Source organism: Dicentrarchus labrax, unplaced genomic scaffold, assembly GCF_905237075.1.
Source record: "Dicentrarchus labrax unplaced genomic scaffold, dlabrax2021, whole genome shotgun sequence".
NCBI classification, from domain to species: Eukaryota; Metazoa; Chordata; class Actinopteri; family Moronidae; genus Dicentrarchus; species Dicentrarchus labrax.
Genome location: NW_026136875.1, coordinates 285,248 through 301,477, shown reverse-complemented (window position 1 = coordinate 301,477; position 16,230 = coordinate 285,248). Strand labels below are relative to the sequence as shown.

At 42.0% G+C, this 16,230-nt stretch overlaps 1 protein-coding gene across 2 annotated transcripts in view; it reads left to right on the top strand.

Moving 5' to 3' along the window:
• The first annotated feature begins 280 nt into the window (after window positions 1-280).
• tmprss15 (transmembrane serine protease 15) overlaps window positions 281-16,230 on the top strand; it is a 38,402-nt gene continuing 22,452 nt past the window's right edge. Inside the window, exons 1-20 of one of the 2 annotated variants that reach the window (XM_051394778.1) lie at window positions 281-459; window positions 777-896; window positions 7,091-7,215; window positions 7,481-7,548; window positions 7,628-7,770; window positions 8,002-8,085; window positions 8,321-8,473; window positions 8,880-8,985; window positions 9,203-9,353; window positions 9,436-9,577; window positions 10,089-10,178; window positions 11,119-11,244; window positions 11,322-11,465; window positions 11,563-11,673; window positions 11,791-11,914; window positions 13,085-13,177; window positions 13,261-13,310; window positions 13,483-13,554; window positions 13,635-13,779; window positions 13,973-14,154. In XM_051394778.1, the coding sequence (XP_051250738.1) occupies window positions 438-459; window positions 777-896; window positions 7,091-7,215; window positions 7,481-7,548; window positions 7,628-7,770; window positions 8,002-8,085; window positions 8,321-8,473; window positions 8,880-8,985; window positions 9,203-9,353; window positions 9,436-9,577; window positions 10,089-10,178; window positions 11,119-11,244; window positions 11,322-11,465; window positions 11,563-11,673; window positions 11,791-11,914; window positions 13,085-13,177; window positions 13,261-13,310; window positions 13,483-13,554; window positions 13,635-13,779; window positions 13,973-14,154 (2,251 nt within the window). In that variant the 5' untranslated portion in view covers window positions 281-437. The other variant, XM_051394779.1, reaches the window with a different exon arrangement.

Sequence of the window (16,230 nt, the reverse complement as noted above, 5' to 3'; positions counted from 1 at the left end):
ATTATTATTATTATTGTTAGTATTATGAGTATTTGTAGTATTATTATTAGTAGTAGTAATAGTAGTATCAGTATTGCAAGTATTATTATTATTATTATTATCATTATTATTAGTAGTAGTAGTAGTAATAGTATTGTTATTAGTATTATGGTTGTTATTATTATTATTATTAGAAGTAGTAGTAGTATTGTTATTAGTATTATGGTTATTATTATTAGTAGTAGTAGTGGTAGTAGTATGGTTATTATTATTATTATTAGTAGTAGTAGTAGTATTGTTATTAGTATTATGGTTATTATTATTATTGGTAGTAGTAGTTGTAGTAGTAGTAGTAGTATTGTTATTATTATTAGTTGTATTAGTATTATTATTAGTAATAGTGTCATATACTATAGTATTACTGCTCTGTGCATTTTATTAGGAGTGCTCCAGGACGAATGAGGACGTGTCACCTGTCAGGTGAGCGCAGAGGGGGCGAAGCCACGTGAAGGTAGATTAGCTGACAGGTTTACTGCTGCTGGACTTTAGATTGAGATTAACAAGAAACACTTCAGGAAGTAGCCCGTTAAAGTGACACGATCAATAACCAGGTGAGGCTACTAACATTGATCTCTTGGAAATTGATTATTGACATATATTTATTTATATTTGATCACAGCTGTCTGTACAAATATGGAGGTCAGATTGATCAATAGATGTATTGATTATGTGTCACAGCTGTCTGTATGAATATGAAGGTCAGATTGATCAACAGATATATTGATCATGTGTCACAGCTGTCACTATGGCTCGCGCTCTGTCGTCTCTGGAGTTGCTCCTCGCCGTTGTGTCATCTCTTCTTCTGCTGTGTTGTGTCGGACTGATCGTGGTTTCTTGGATCAGCCTGAAGCCTGAAGGTAACACAGTGTGTTTAGATAAACTGATCACAGCCGATATTATTGATTCAATTTCAATTCAATTCAATTTTATTTGTATAGCGCCAATTCATAACAGAGGTTATCTCAGGACACTTTTCAAATAGAGCAGGTCTAGACCGAACTCTTTATAACATTAATTACAGAGACCCAACAGTACCACCATGAGCAAGTACTTGGTGATAGCGACAAGGAAAAACTGCCTGTTAAAAGGCAGAAACCTAGGACAGACCCTTCGGCTCTAGGTGGGTGGTCGTCTGCCTCGACCTGTTGGGGTGAGAGAGAGAGAGAGACAGACAGACAGACAGACAGACAGACAGACAGACAGTTGCACAGCAACAACAGTTGCAACAACTACACTAATAGTAGTGACTGATAATGATGAACATGAAGAAGTTGATTACGATGACGACAACAGCAATGATGGGGGACAATGAGCAGTAACAATAGTAATAATAGTAACTGTAGTAATAATAATATTAATAATAATAATAATAATGCATTTTATTTGTAAGCGCTTTTCTGAATACTCAAAGACAAATCATAAAAGCAGTGAAAACAGCATCAAATAGTAAAAACACTGAAAACACATTGGACTAAGCTAAACATTAAAAGCAATTTTAAAAAGGTGAGCTTTTGTCAATGATTTGAACGCTGGAAGGTCGGTGCAGTCACGGATTTGTTTGGGGAGAGAGTTCTAGAGGGAGGGGCAGCAACGGAGAAGGCTCAGTCGCCCCAGGTTCGGTGCTTGGTCCTGGGTGGTGGAGACAGGAGGTTTGCGTCAGATGAACGGAGGCTACGGGATGGGTTGTGGCGGTGGAGCAGGTCAGTGAGGTAGGAAGGGGCCTGGTTATGGAGGGCTTTGTGTATGAGGAGGAGGATTTTGAATTGAATTCGTTGTGGTACCGGGAGCCAGTGGAGGTTCTGGAGGACAGGGGTGATGTGGTCATGGGTGTGGGTGTGGGTGAGCAGACATGTTTATTTAAGGTTTTGGATGGTGTGCCGTACAGGATGCTGTTGCTATAGTGAAGACACTGGGAGTATACTGTATATGGCGTTAGTTCAGGGGCTATCACTGAGTTGACACCGGGGTGCCGGCCAGAACACCAACTTAAGGCTAATCAACTTTCAGAGGGTCCACAATGAAGAAGCAGGTGATGGATAGTGCAGGTGTTTAATACTCTCTTGCTGGCAATGAGGTCATGTGGTTTTCTATATCAAAAGAACAATAACAAATACACAAATGAATAAGGAATAAAGCTCTTAATCACTAATAAACATAATAAAGGAGTATTGAAATGACTATATCCCATTTTGCCTATAATTGTCATTATATCAGTCCTGAACCACACTTCACCTGACTTACTAGCATATTAACACACATATAAACAACATCACATGGTAATATTTACGTAACGCTCACTGTAAACATTACACTAGCGAGTCGGAGCAATAATTCAATTCAATTCAATTCAATTCAATTTTATTTGTATAGCGCCAATTCATAACAGAAGTTATCTCAGGACACTTTTCAAATAGAGCAGGTCTAGACCGAACTCTTTAACATTAATTACAGAGACCCAACAGTACCACCATGAGCAAGCACTTGGCGACAAGGGCAAGGAAAAACTGCCTGTTAAAAGGCAGAAACCTAGGACAGATCCTCCGGCTCTAGGTGGGTGGTCGTCTGTCTCGACCAGTTGGGGTGAGAGAGAGAGAGAGAGAGAGAGAGAGAGAGAGGCAGAGAGAGAGAGTGAGAGACAGACAGACAGGTGCACAGCAACAACAGTATTGGCAATGGCAGTCAAGCAGGACCATGGCTTGTGTGTTGTTTGTAATTTAGATAATTGATTAATTTCATTGGGTTTGATTGATAGATATAACTGCATATCATCTGCATAACAGTGAAAGTTAATGGAGTGATTCCTAATAATGTTGCCTAAAGGGAGCATATATAAAGTAAATAGTATTGGTCCAAGTACAGAACCTTGTGGAACTCCATGACTAACTTTAGTATTTATGGAGGATTCATCGTTAACATGTACAAACTGAGAACGATCTGATAAGTATGACTTAAACCAGCTTAGGGCAGTTCCTTTAATGCCAATTTGATGCTCAAGTCTCTGTAAAAGAATATCATGGTCAATGGTGTCAAATGCAGCACTAAGATCTAATAATACAAGTACAGAGACAAGTCCATTGTCAGAAGCAGTCAGAAGGTCATTATTAACTTTAACCAGAGCTGTCTCTGTGCTATGATGAACTCTAAATCCTGACTGAAAATCCTCAAATAAACTATTGTTATGTAGAAAGTCACACAACTCTTTGGCGACTACTTTCTCCAGAATCTTAGAGAGGAAGGGGAGATTAGAAATCGGTCTATAGTTGGCTAAAACCCCTGGGTCAAGAGTGGACTTTTTAAGAAGGGGTTTAATTACAGCTACTTTAAAGGACTGTGGTACATATCCTGATAATAAAGAAAGATTAATCATATCCAGTAAAGAAGTGCCAATTAAGGGAACAACTTCTTTAAGCAGCCTAGTTGGGATCGGGTCTAGTAGACAGGTTGATGGCTTCGATGAAGAAATGATTGAAGTTAACTGATGAAGATCGATAGCAGAAAAACAGTCTAAATATATATCTGAGTTTACATTGACAGAAGTCCCTGAACTTGGAGAGCCACTGATAACTGTTGATGGCAGTTGGTGATTCATTTTTTCTCTAATAGTAATAATTTTATTATAGAAGAAGCTCATGAAGTCATTGCTACTTAAGTTTATGGGGATATGTGGCTCAATAGAGCGGTGACTCTCTGTCAGCCTGGCTACAGTGCTGAAGAGGAACCTAGGGTTGTTCTTATTTTCTTCTATTAGTGCTGAGTAATAGGCTCCTCTGGCATTACGGAGGGCCTTTCTATAGGTTTTAAGATTATCTTGCCAAATTGAGCGATATTCTGATAATTTGGAAGAGCGCCATTTCCTTTCAGATTTTCTAGCTATTTGTTTTAACTGGCGGGTTTGGTGGTTATACCAAGGTGCTAGTCTCCTATGTTTTAATAATTTCCTTTTTATAGGAGCGATAGAGTCTAATGTTGATCGTAGTGAGCCTGTAGCACTATCGACAAGATTATCAATTTCAGAGGGACTAAAGTCATTAGGAAATTTGCAATAACAATAACATAACACATGACATGACATACATCTATAGCTGCAGCAACGTAAATACAGTACATCAACAATATATCCGGACATACTCACTTTTCATCCACGCACAGACCACTTGCCATGACGTTAATTAACTGTTAATCTCTCACTCTGCCGTCTCACCTGAGCACACACATCTCTGACCAAGCGCCGTCAGTTAGAGGAGGATGTCGTTGGTGACTTTTCGAACAGGTCATTTGAGCAGAGGTGGGTTTTGAGTTGTTTGGCGACAGTGCGTTCCAGTATCTTAGACAGAAAGGGGAGATTGGAAATGGGCCGAAAGTTTACATGATGTCTGGGTTGAGTCCAGGTTTTTTGAGGATGAGGGTGACACTAACCAGTTTGAGTGAACGGGGGATTGAGCCAGAACTGAGAGAGGAGTTAATGATTTCTGTGATGAGTGTGGAGATAGCTGGTAGACAGTCCTTAATGAGGTGGAATGGGATGGGGTCCAGAACACATGTTGATGTTTTCATCCCTGTTAAGATTTTGGACAGCTCCCCTGGCGACACAGGGGAGAACTGAGACAGGGGCTGAGAGGTGAAGGGGGGAGGAGCAAATGATGGAGTGGGAGTGCAGACAGTGGTGGCAGAAGAAGAGGACAGGTTGTTGTAAATAGTGTAAATTTTGGTCTGAAAGAATGAAAGACAGGAGTTGCATTTATCAGTTGTGAATGAGTTGGTGGTATTGTCACTGGGTTTGAGAAGTTTATTTACTGTGGAGAAAAGAGCCTTGGGGTTGGTGGAACCAGAGTGTATGAGGTGTGAGTAGTAGGTGGACTGGGTAGTGTTAAGAGCTTCCCTATACTGCTGAAGGTAGTCTGTGTAGGCATGTACATGAACGGTTAAACCAGTTTTCTTATGGAGTCTTTCAAGCTGACGCTTACGGGATTTCATTTTGTGCAGATCAGGAGTGTACCAGGGAGCAGAGTGAGTGAATGAGACAGATTTTATTTTGATGGGAGCCAGCTGATCGAGACAGGAGGAGAGTGTTTTGTTGTAGTAGTTGGTGAGGTCGGAGGGGTTGTCAGTCAGCGGTGGGGGGAGGAGGATATTTTGTTGGCAAGAGAGGCTGAGAGGGCAGGAGTGGAGATGGATTTAAGATTTCTGAAAGAAATTGTCTGTTGTCCTTGGTGGTAGAAATGGGAGGATCAATGTTCATGGTGATTGCCAGGTGGTCAGAGATGTTGAGGTTGAGGCTGGAGAGGTGAGGTATGGTGTGACCAGTAGAGCAGACCAGATCCAGGATGTGACCACGGCTGTGGGTGGGAAAGTTGACGTGTTGGGTGAAGTTGAAGCAGTGTAGCAGTTCCAGGAATTCAGTGGCAGATTTGCAGTTAGTGTTGATGTGGATGTTGAAATCTCCCAGGAGCAGAACAGAAGGTGAGATGGCAGATAACCGATTTAAAAAGGAAGGATTTGGTTTGGGGGGGCGGTAGATTATGGCAGTGACCAGAGGAGTGGGACCAGAGAGTTTGAAAGTGATGTGTTCAAAGGACTGAGCAGCAGGGATGGAGATGGTGGATGTTTTAATGTCCTTTCTGTACACTGCAGCGACACCACCTCCCCGCCCCTCAGGTTTGTCCATGTATGTATATCCTGTGGGTGTGGTTTGGTTGAGTGAGAAATAGTCCAGAGGTTTGTGCCAAGTTTCAGTGATACAGAGGAAATCCAGGTTATTGTCGGTTATGAATTAATTTAAAATGAGGCTTTTATTGTTAAGTGAGCGGGTGTTGAGCAAAGCCAGTTTCAGGTGATGTTGCTTCGTGATGGGTTGAGAGGACTGAGGAAGGGGGCGGAGATTAGATAGGTGCATGTGTCGTTTGTTGTGATGACGTAGTGAGGAAGTTGCGGTGCGCGAACAGGACCAGATGGATGGAATAGAGTTTGGGGTTGAAAAGTTGTAATTGAACATACGACCAGAGCCTCTGTGTGGAGGACAGCGAAGTAGTCCAGTTTCTCGGAGGATGTCAATACAGTCTGGACGGAGGTGGTTGTTGAGTGAGTGGAGGTCGGCGGTGAAGTAGAGCGGTGGCATGATCCAGGTGTGGAGCGCTAGCACAGAGCTAGCGGTAGCTTGTACCCAGAAGCCGGGTGTCTGTGGATGAAAAGATGACGTCTACCCCAGGAGTATCCATGGAATAATCCACAGCATAACCACAGCAGATAGCCAATAATCTGATGAAGGGAGAGGGGCCGCCAGCCTGCTAGCCAGGCGGTCCAGATAATAATAATAATAATAACAATAATATCAGTGATATTAGCAATGGCAGTCAAGCAGGACCATGGCAGGAGGCTCCACCAGGATCCATGAGAACCTGCGAGACGAGAAAGCACAAGAACTCCGGGGAAGAAGTGAAGTTAGTAACATGCATTAATGGGACATGAATGAGTGCAGAAAGAGAGAGGAAGAGAGGAGCTCAGTGCACCATGGGAAATCCCCCTGACAGTCTAGGCCTATAGCAGCATAACTAAGGGATGGTTCAGGACTCACCTGATCCAGCCCTAACTATAAGCTTTATCAAAGAGGAATGTCTTAAGCCTACTCTTGAATGTGGTGAGGGTGTCTGCCTCCCGAACCACAACTGGAAGCTGGTTCCACAGGAGAGGAGCTTGGTAACTGAAGGCTCTGGCTCCTGTTCTACTTTTAGAGACTATAGGAACCACAAGTAGCCCAGCATTCAGAGAACGTAGTGTTCTAGAGGGGTAATAGGGTACTATGAGCTCTTTAAGATATGAAGGGGCCTGACCATGAAGAGCTTTATAGGTGAGGAGGAGGATTTTAAATTCTATTCTACATTTTACAGGGAGCCAATGCAGAGAAGCTAGTACAGGAGAGATGTGATCTCTTTTCCTAGTTCCTGTCAGTACTCGTGCTGCAGCGTTCTGAATTAATTGGAGCGTCTTAATGGACTTATTGGGGCAGCCTGATAAGAAAGATTAACATTGATCAGGATGTTGATTGTGTGTGTAGGTGCTGTGGAGCCGGCGGTACTGAGCGGTCGGATGGTGATCACAGAGGGAGCAGTGTTCTCTGAAGAGCTCAACAACTCAAGCAGTCTGAACTTTAAATCTCTGGCCTTTGACGTCCAAAGCCTGGTGAGAGAAAAAGGCTTTTATTGTGAAATACAGCAAGGGAAGACGTTAAGTATTGGTCAGTGGATCAATGTGTTTATATTTGATTTAACAGAAAACTTTTCACCGATGTGTTGACAAAAAGTCCTTCAGTAGTTTGTCCTGATATTTAAAGTCAGAGAGTTATATACATATTTTACAGTGTTGTAAAGTGTCAATACGTTTGATCAATCTGATCGGTTTCATGAGTTTAAATGATGTCACAGTCTGGCCTCTGATTGGTCGACAGGTCTCTGAGGCGTTCAGTCACAGTGAGCTCCAGCGTCTCTTCAAGTCCTGTCAGGTTTTATCTTTCAGGTCAGATATGTGATCAATCATTACTGATCAATGATCTATCTATACTCATCAATTGATTGATTGACGTGTGTGTCCTCAGTCAGGGCAGTGTGGTGGTGAACTTTGATGTCTCGTTCAATCAGCTGATTGATGTAAAGGAGGTGGAGCAGCAGCTGGGGGCGGGGCTTCAGGAGGCCGGACCCACGGGATTGATGATTGACAGGAACAGCATCCAGATCACAGGTAAGGTGAGATGGGACAGTGTGAGGTCACAGGGGACAGTTTGATGTCACAGGGGCAGTGTGAGGTCACAGGGCACAGGGCACAGTGTGAGGTCACAGTTTGTCTTTAGGAACATTATTCAGCTGTTTCAGTCTCATTAAGTCCAGTTCTCAGAAACCAACCAGTTTCTATTTGAAACAAACAGAAATCTCAAAATAACTTTACGTGGAAACTGTTGACCTTTTCCTGCAGACAAACAAGACGAGACGACAGCTGCACCGACCACTGCACCGACCGCTGCACCAACCACCACAACGACAGCCGCACCACCAACCGGTGAGAAAACTACAGAAACTAAATGTCAGCAAATGTGAATCAGTCTGTAATTTTTTTATAGATTTTTGATTAATCTGTGGTCGATGGGTCAGACTGACTGAGGACGAATCTACAACCACAGCAATGAAACACGTGATCAAACACTGAGCAGATTCAACATAAACTGTTCCCCATCTGCAGCGGCCATCTTGGTTGTTTGACAAAATGCATCAACAGCGTGTGTGTGTGTGTGCAGACGAGCGGAAGCTGACCTGTACCTTTGAGCAGGGCATGTGTCTGTGGAGGCAGCAGCAGGACGAGGACGATGGAGACTGGATTCGAACCTATGGCTCCACGTTTCCTCCACTGAGCGGCCCGAGTGTCGACCACACGCTGGGAAACAGCTCCGGTGGGGTCACCATGACGATGATGATGATGATGATGATGATGATGATGATGACTTGGACAGTGTAAATACAGTCAGAAGAGCATCAAACAGCAAAAAAACAAACAAACAAATCAGGAAGTAAAAAAATAAAATAAAGTATAAAGAACTGATTCTGTAATAAAATGATGTTGTTGTAGAAATATTATTAATATCATCAGTAGTATGGATCAGTATAGTGATCAGTTTGTGTTATTATCAGTAGTATGGATCAGTATAGTGATCAGTTTGTGTTATTATCAGTAGTATGGATCAGTATAGTGATCAGTTTGTGTTATTATCAGTAGTATGGATCAGTATAGTGATCAGTTTGTGTTATTATCAGTAGTATGGATCAGTATAGTGATCAGTTTGTGTGTGACTCTGTCAGGTTTCTACATTGTCACTCCGATGAGTCCCGGCCAATGGCTGAAGAGCTTCAGGATCTACAGCCTCCCTCTGACTCCACACACTGAGCCCATGTGTCTGAGCTTCTGGTAAACAACTGCAAGAATAAACAAATAAACATGCAAACAAACAGATTTTTAACATGTAAACAAAATAAACAATTGGAAATGTGTAAATTGGAAGATAATAAACATTGCAGAAGAAAAAAACTTAAACATGTAAAAAACCTAAAAAGTAAACAAATAGACAGTAGAAGTAAACTCTTACAGAATGTAAACATGCTAACAGGAAGTTATGTCACTGCAGGTATCACATGTTCGGAGAGGACGTCCACCAGCTCAGAGTCCTACTGCTCCAACCGTCTCCCGCCGTTACCGTGGCGTTCCAGAGAGACGGTAACTATGGTGACAACTGGAACTATGGCCAGCTGACCCTCAACCTGACGACAGAGACCAAGGTTCACACTGTTCAATTTATTGATCCTGATCAGCAATAAGTTTGATGAGTCAGCTGTTCAGTGTGACCTCTGACCTCTGCAGGTAGTGTTTGAAGCTCTGAAGGAAGGAGGGACGAGGAACGACATTGCGCTGGATGACATCACACTGACCTCTGATTCCTGTGGACCCGCCCCCCCTGAGCCAACCAATGTACCGCCTCCAACGACCACACCCCCTGTACCAGGTAACACACAGACCACACCCCCCTATACCAAGGACATGTCCTGATCAAAGATAACTCCAAGATTCCTGACAGTGGTGCTAGAGACCAAGGTAATGCCATCTAGAGTAACTATATCTTTAGACAGTGAGTCTCAGAGGTTTTTGGGGCCAAGTAAAAGAACCTCCGTTTTTTCTGAGTTTAACATCAGAAAATTGCAGGTCATCCAGGATTTTATTTCCTTAAGACATGTTTGTAATTTAGATAATTGATTAAATTCATCGGGCTTGATCTAAAGATATAACTGGGTATCATCTGCATAACAGTGAAAGTTAATGGAGTTATTCCTAATTAAATTGCCCAAGGGAAGCATATATAAGTAGTAAATAGTAAATAGTATTGGTTGAAGTACAGAACCTTGTGGAACTCCATGACTAACTTCAGTGTTTATGGAGGATTCATCATTAGGTAACACACAAACCACACCTCCTAGAGAGCCACTCTGACTCTACCCTCTGTGCTCTGATTGGTCCAGCCGACTGTGGAGGACCCTTTGACCTCTGGGAGCCAAACTCCACCTTCAGCTCCCCAAATTACCCACAATCCTATGGGAACAAGGCTAAATGTGAGTATATCTGTCCGTTCAGAATCAATTACACTTTTACTTTTACACTTATATCTGTACTTATATAGTATCTACCTGTACCTGTACTCATACAGTACCTACCTGTACTCATACAGTATCTACCTGTACTTATTCAGTATCTACCTGTACTCATACAGTATCTACCTGTACTTATACTGTGCCTACCTGTACTTATACAGTATCTACCTGTACTTATTCAGTATCTACCTGTACTCATACAGTATCTACCTGTACTTATACTGTGCCTACCTGTACTTATACAGTATCTACCTGTGCTTATACAGTATCTACCTGTACTTATTCAGTATCTACCTGTACTTATACTGTGCCTACCTGTACTTATACTGTGCCTACCTGTACTTATACAGTATCTACCTATACTTATACTGTACCTACCTGTACTTATACTGTGTCTACCTGTACTCATACAGTATCTACCTGTACTTATACAGTATCTACCTGTACTTATACAGTATCTACCTGTACTTATACTGTACCTACCTGTACTCATACAGTATCTACCTGTACTTATTCACTATCTACCTGTACTCATACAGTATGTACCTGTACTTATACTGTGCCTACCTGTACTTATACTGTACCTAGCTGTACTCATACAGTATCTACCTGTACTTATACAGTATCTACCTGTACTTATACTGTACCTAGCTGTACTCATACAGTATCTACCTGTACTTATTCAGTATCTACCTGTACTCATACAGTATCTACCTGTACTTATACTGTGCCTTGCTGTACTCATACAGTATCTACCTGTACTTATTCACTATCTACCTGTACTCATACAGTATGTACCTGTACTTATACTGGTAGGTACCTGAATTTATACTAGCTAAATACTTGTAGACTGTAACCTGTGGGTGGTTGCTGTAATTATCCTGATCCTCTCTTGCTGCAGGTCTGTGGACTCTCCACACCAGCGAGGGTCAGAACATCCAGCTCCACTTCCTAGACTTTGATGTTGAAGCAACCTATGACGTCGTAGAGGTGCGGGATGGGGCGGGGCCAAACTCCACCTTACTGGGTGAGGACGTGTTTTACCCAGAATCCTTTTCAGCTTGTATTGATTCTGCTTCAGGTATTAACTTCCTTTGTCTTCAGCTGTCCTCACTGGCAGCGACGGCCCCACCAAAGATCTGTTCTCAACAACCAATCAAATCTCAGTCTGGTTCTTTACGGACAGCTCAGGTCACGGCCGAGGATTCAAAGCCAACTTCACTTCCGGGGTCAACCTGGGGTCACCAGGTAAGCTCAGGGTCTGAGGTCAGAGGGTGAAGGAAACACCAATGCAATTTATTAGTATTATTAATTATTAATTATTAATTATGTTGTTTGTGAACAGCTCCGTGTGCAGTCAGTCAGTTCCAGTGTCGGACAGGAAGTTGTATCCATGGTAACGGTCAGTGTGACGGTGAGGTCGACTGTCCCGACGCCTCCGACGAAGCCGACTGTGGTGAGTTGATCAATACTGATGTCACAGACAGAAATCTCATTTTCACAGGTGTATTACACAGGTGTGTGTGTGTGTGTATGTGTGTGTGTGTGTGTGTGTGTGTGTGTGTGTGTTCAGTTATGATGCATGTGAACGGTTCCAGTCGTCTCCAGTTCCAAATAGTTTCCTCTCTGTTTACCGTGTGTGCTGACACCTGGAACACTCACCTGTCTGTCTTCACCTGTCAGTACCTGGGATACAGGTAACTCACCTGTCTGTCTTCCACCATTAGAAAATTGTAAGACATCCAGGTTTTTATGTCCTTTGCTTGTAATTTAGTTAATTGATTAATTTCCTCAGGCTTGATTGATAGATATAACTTGGTGGAGTGATTCCTAATAATATTGCCTAAGGGAAGCATATATAAAGTGAATATAATTGGTCCAAGCACAGAACCTTGTGGAAATGTCTCTGTCAATTTAATACCATAAAATAAGAATATTATATTGCTCTGTAGCTATTAGAAGCCAAAATCCTACAGCCAGCAAACAACTATGATGTTTCAGTTTCTATCTCAGTGGAAGGACTGAACATATATAAATATGTTACTGAATCTCATATTTCTGACATCTGACACTGTTTTTGTCGTAATGACTTTATTTTTCTGTTTTGTCCATCTGTTCAATGTGACATTACTGTAATTCCATCACTGTGGCGAAGTGGAACCGCCGTTTGTGTTTATTAATAAACCTTTTACTACAAGACCACAAAAGAAGAAAACAGGAGGGTTTATCTCCACTTCCTGTTACTCTCTGCTGTTTCCAAGGTTCATTATTAGAAGGTAGGTCAGCTCAGTTTATGGGAATTATTAAGGCTCAAATCCCCTCTGCTACACACTGTCAAACCAAACTCCATTCAAAAAACAGCGGTTTTAAGGAAGTAAAACCTTTATTTCCACCATCAGTGAGACTCTGATTCTCTTCAATCTACAGACACAATCTGCTGACATTGACTCAGTAACATCATTAACTAACCTGTGAGGAAGAGTTGGACACTGACACACTCACTGACTGTCTGTCATTAACTAACCTGTGAGGAAGAGTTGGACACAGACACACTCACTGACTGTCTGTCATTAACTAACCTGTGAGGAAGAGTTGGACATGTTTGTTTCACCCAAAAGGAGGCTTGGTCATTCTGGATACAAAAAAAGTGACATATAGCTGCTCTCATCTATAGGATATGATGGTCAATGGTGTTAAATGCAGCACTAAGATCTAACAATACAGAGACAAGTCCATTGTCTGAAGCAATTAAAAGGTCGTGGGGTTGTTCTTATTCACCTGTCTGTCGTCTTCTCTCAGTACCTGGGATACAGGTAACTCACCTGTTCCAATAGAGAGTCAGATTTGGTTTTTGTTCCTGACTGCAGGTCTGGGAAAGCCACGTTGCTGCCAGCTCTGCCCCAAGATTCTCCATTTACAACCTTCACAGTCTCCAACGGGACCCTGGAGACTAGTATCAGGTACTAAGGACTAGAACCAGAACCAGCAGAGGACCAGGTTCTAGTCTGTGAACAATGAACTAATCCTGGTTTTGTTTTTACAGTAAAACGTGCAACAGCAAGAAAGTGGTTTCTCTGAGCTGTGACAACCAACGTGAGTTCATAGTTTAGGTGGAACTAACGTTGTTTAAGGTGGAATTAACATTGTTTAAGGTGGTATTAACATTGTTTAAGGGGAAATTAACATGGTTATGGTGAAACTAACATTGTTTAAGGTGGAAATAAAATTGTTTAAGGTGCAAATAACTATGTTCTGTGTGTTTCAGCTTGTGGAGTCCAGCAACTCATTAATGATACAAGCGAGATGGACCAATTGGAGAACACGATACCAGGTCAAGGTAAAGAATCTGACCTCTTCTTCTCATCCTGTTTTCATCAGTCTGACTGTAGTTTCTTAACATGTGTTGTTACCTGTCAGGTGTGGTCAGAGTGGTGGGCGGAGTTAATGCAGTTAAGGGGGCATGGCCATGGATGGTGTCTTTGCATTGGAGAGGGCGTCATTTGTGTGGAGCCTTGCTGATTGGAAGAGATTGGCTGCTGACTGCAGCGCACTGCGTCTATGGGTAAGATATCACCTGTCCACCTTCCTGTCCTCATATCACACCTGATGTCAACATAAATGTATATATATATATATATAAATATATGCATCATGCAAAGACTTTTAAAAAGAATGATTAAAGTGTTGATTAAACTTTATCAAACTGATGTGTCAATTGTACGAACTGTTTGACGCAGATGGTTTTTGTTCCACAGGAAGAACGTCCACCTCCAGTCTTGGTCGGCTGTTTTGGGTCTTCACTCTCAAAGTGACATGAACTCTTTGGACGTTCAGACCCGACAAGTCGATCGCATCGTCATCAACAGACAGTACAACAGACAAACTAAACAGGGTGACATCGCCATGATGCATCTGCAGCAGCCAATCAACTTCACCCGTCAGTGAGAACACTAAAATGAAAAACACACAAACTATTCTCCCAATGTCATCAGCCAGTCGATTGGTCGGTCAAACAAACACAGAACTTTAACCAGGAGACCAAACAAAAGTGAATCTACCTAAAGTTCAGTCAGCTGCGTAACGTTCTGTTCCTAACCCTGACCAAACTGTAAACTCAGAGAGCTTTATTTTGAAAGTGTAAGTGGATCCTCATCCCCCCAGTGTTCACTGTGTTAGGGCTGATTGTATTGTATTTAATAGAATTGATTTGTGATAATGAAGAATCATAAGCAGCTTGTTAACTTTAGAGCAGCTCCATTAATGTGAAATTCTAAAATACAGATAACTGTGTCATCTGCAAACAGTTTGATTCCAGAGTCAGAGCCACTGATGGAAGGGTAGTTTCAAACTGTACACAATAAAGGTAAAATGTAAATGGACCTGTACTTGTATAGCGCCTTTCTAGTCTACCGACCACTCAAAGTGCTTTTACACTACGTGCCACATTCACCTTTTCACACACATTCACACAGTGATGGCAAAGTCCATCAAACAGAAACTAACATTCATACGCATTCACACACCGATGCACAGCATCGGGAGCAATTTGGGGTTCAGCGTCTTGCTCAAGGATACTTCAACATGTGGCACCAGGAGCCGGGGATCAAACCCACAACCTTCCGATTAATTCAATTCAATTAAATTTTATTTGTATAGCGCCAAATCATAACAGAAGTTATCTCAGGACACTTTCCAAATAGAGCAGGTGTAGACCGAACTCCTTATAACATTATTTACAGAGACCCAACAGTACCACCATGAGCATGCACTTGGCGACAAGGGTAAGGAAAAACTGCCTGTTAAAAGGCAGAAACCTAGGACAGATCCTTCGGCTCTAGGTGGGTGGTCGTCTGTCTCGACCAGTTGGGGTGAGAGAGAGAGAGAGACAGAGAGACAGACAGACAGACAGGTGCACAGCAACAACAGTATTGGCAATGGCAATCTAGCAGGACCATGGCAGGAGGCTCCACCAGGATCGATAAGAACCTGCGAGACGAGAAAGCACAAGAACTCGGGGAAGAAGTGAAGTTAGTAACATGCATTAATGGAACATGAATGAGTGCAGAAAGAGAGAGGAAGAGAGGAGCTCAGTGCACCATGGGAAATCCCCCGATAGTCTAGGCCTATAGCAGCATAACTAAGGGATGGTTCAGGACTCACCTGATCCAGCCCTAACTATAAGCTTTATCAAAGAGGAATGTCTGCGTCAAGTATACCGGGCGCTTAAGGGTACAACCTCTTTAATCAGCCTAGTAGGGATCGGGTCTAACAGACAGGTTGATGGCTTCAATGTAGAAATTATTGAAGTTAACTGATGAAGATCGATAGCAGAAAAACAGTCTAAATATATATCTAAGTTTACATTAGTTAAAGTTCCTGAACTTGGAGAGCCACTGATAACTGTTGATGGCAGTTGGTGATTAATTTTCTCTCTAATCGTAATAATTTTATTATAAAAGAAGCTCATGAAGTCATTGCTACTTAAGTTTATGGGGATATGTGGCTCAATAGAGCTGTGACTCTCTGTCAGCCTGGCTACAGTGCTGAAGAGGAACCTAGGGTTATTCTTATTTTCTTCTATTAGTGCTGAGTAATAGGCTCCTCTGGCATTACGGAGGGTCTTTCTATAGGTTTTAAGATTATCTTGCCAAATTGAGCGATATTCTGATAATTTGGAAGAGCGCCATTTCCTTTCAGATTTCCTAGCTTTTTGCTTTAATTGGCGGGTTTGGTGGTTGTACAACAGTGCTAGTCTCCTATGTTTTAATAATTTCCTTTTTATAGGAGCGATAGAGTCTAATGTTGATTGTAGTGAGCCTGTAGCACTATCGACAAGATTATCAATTTCGGAGGGACTAAAGCTATTTTAGGACTGTTATATTCTGACATGGCATTGAATTAAACACTGATGGAATCTCCTCCTTAAATTTAGTTACAGCGCTGTCAGATAGACATCTGCTGTAGGAACTTTTGCCTAATGGCTTATAATCTAATAGTATGAATTCAAAAGTTA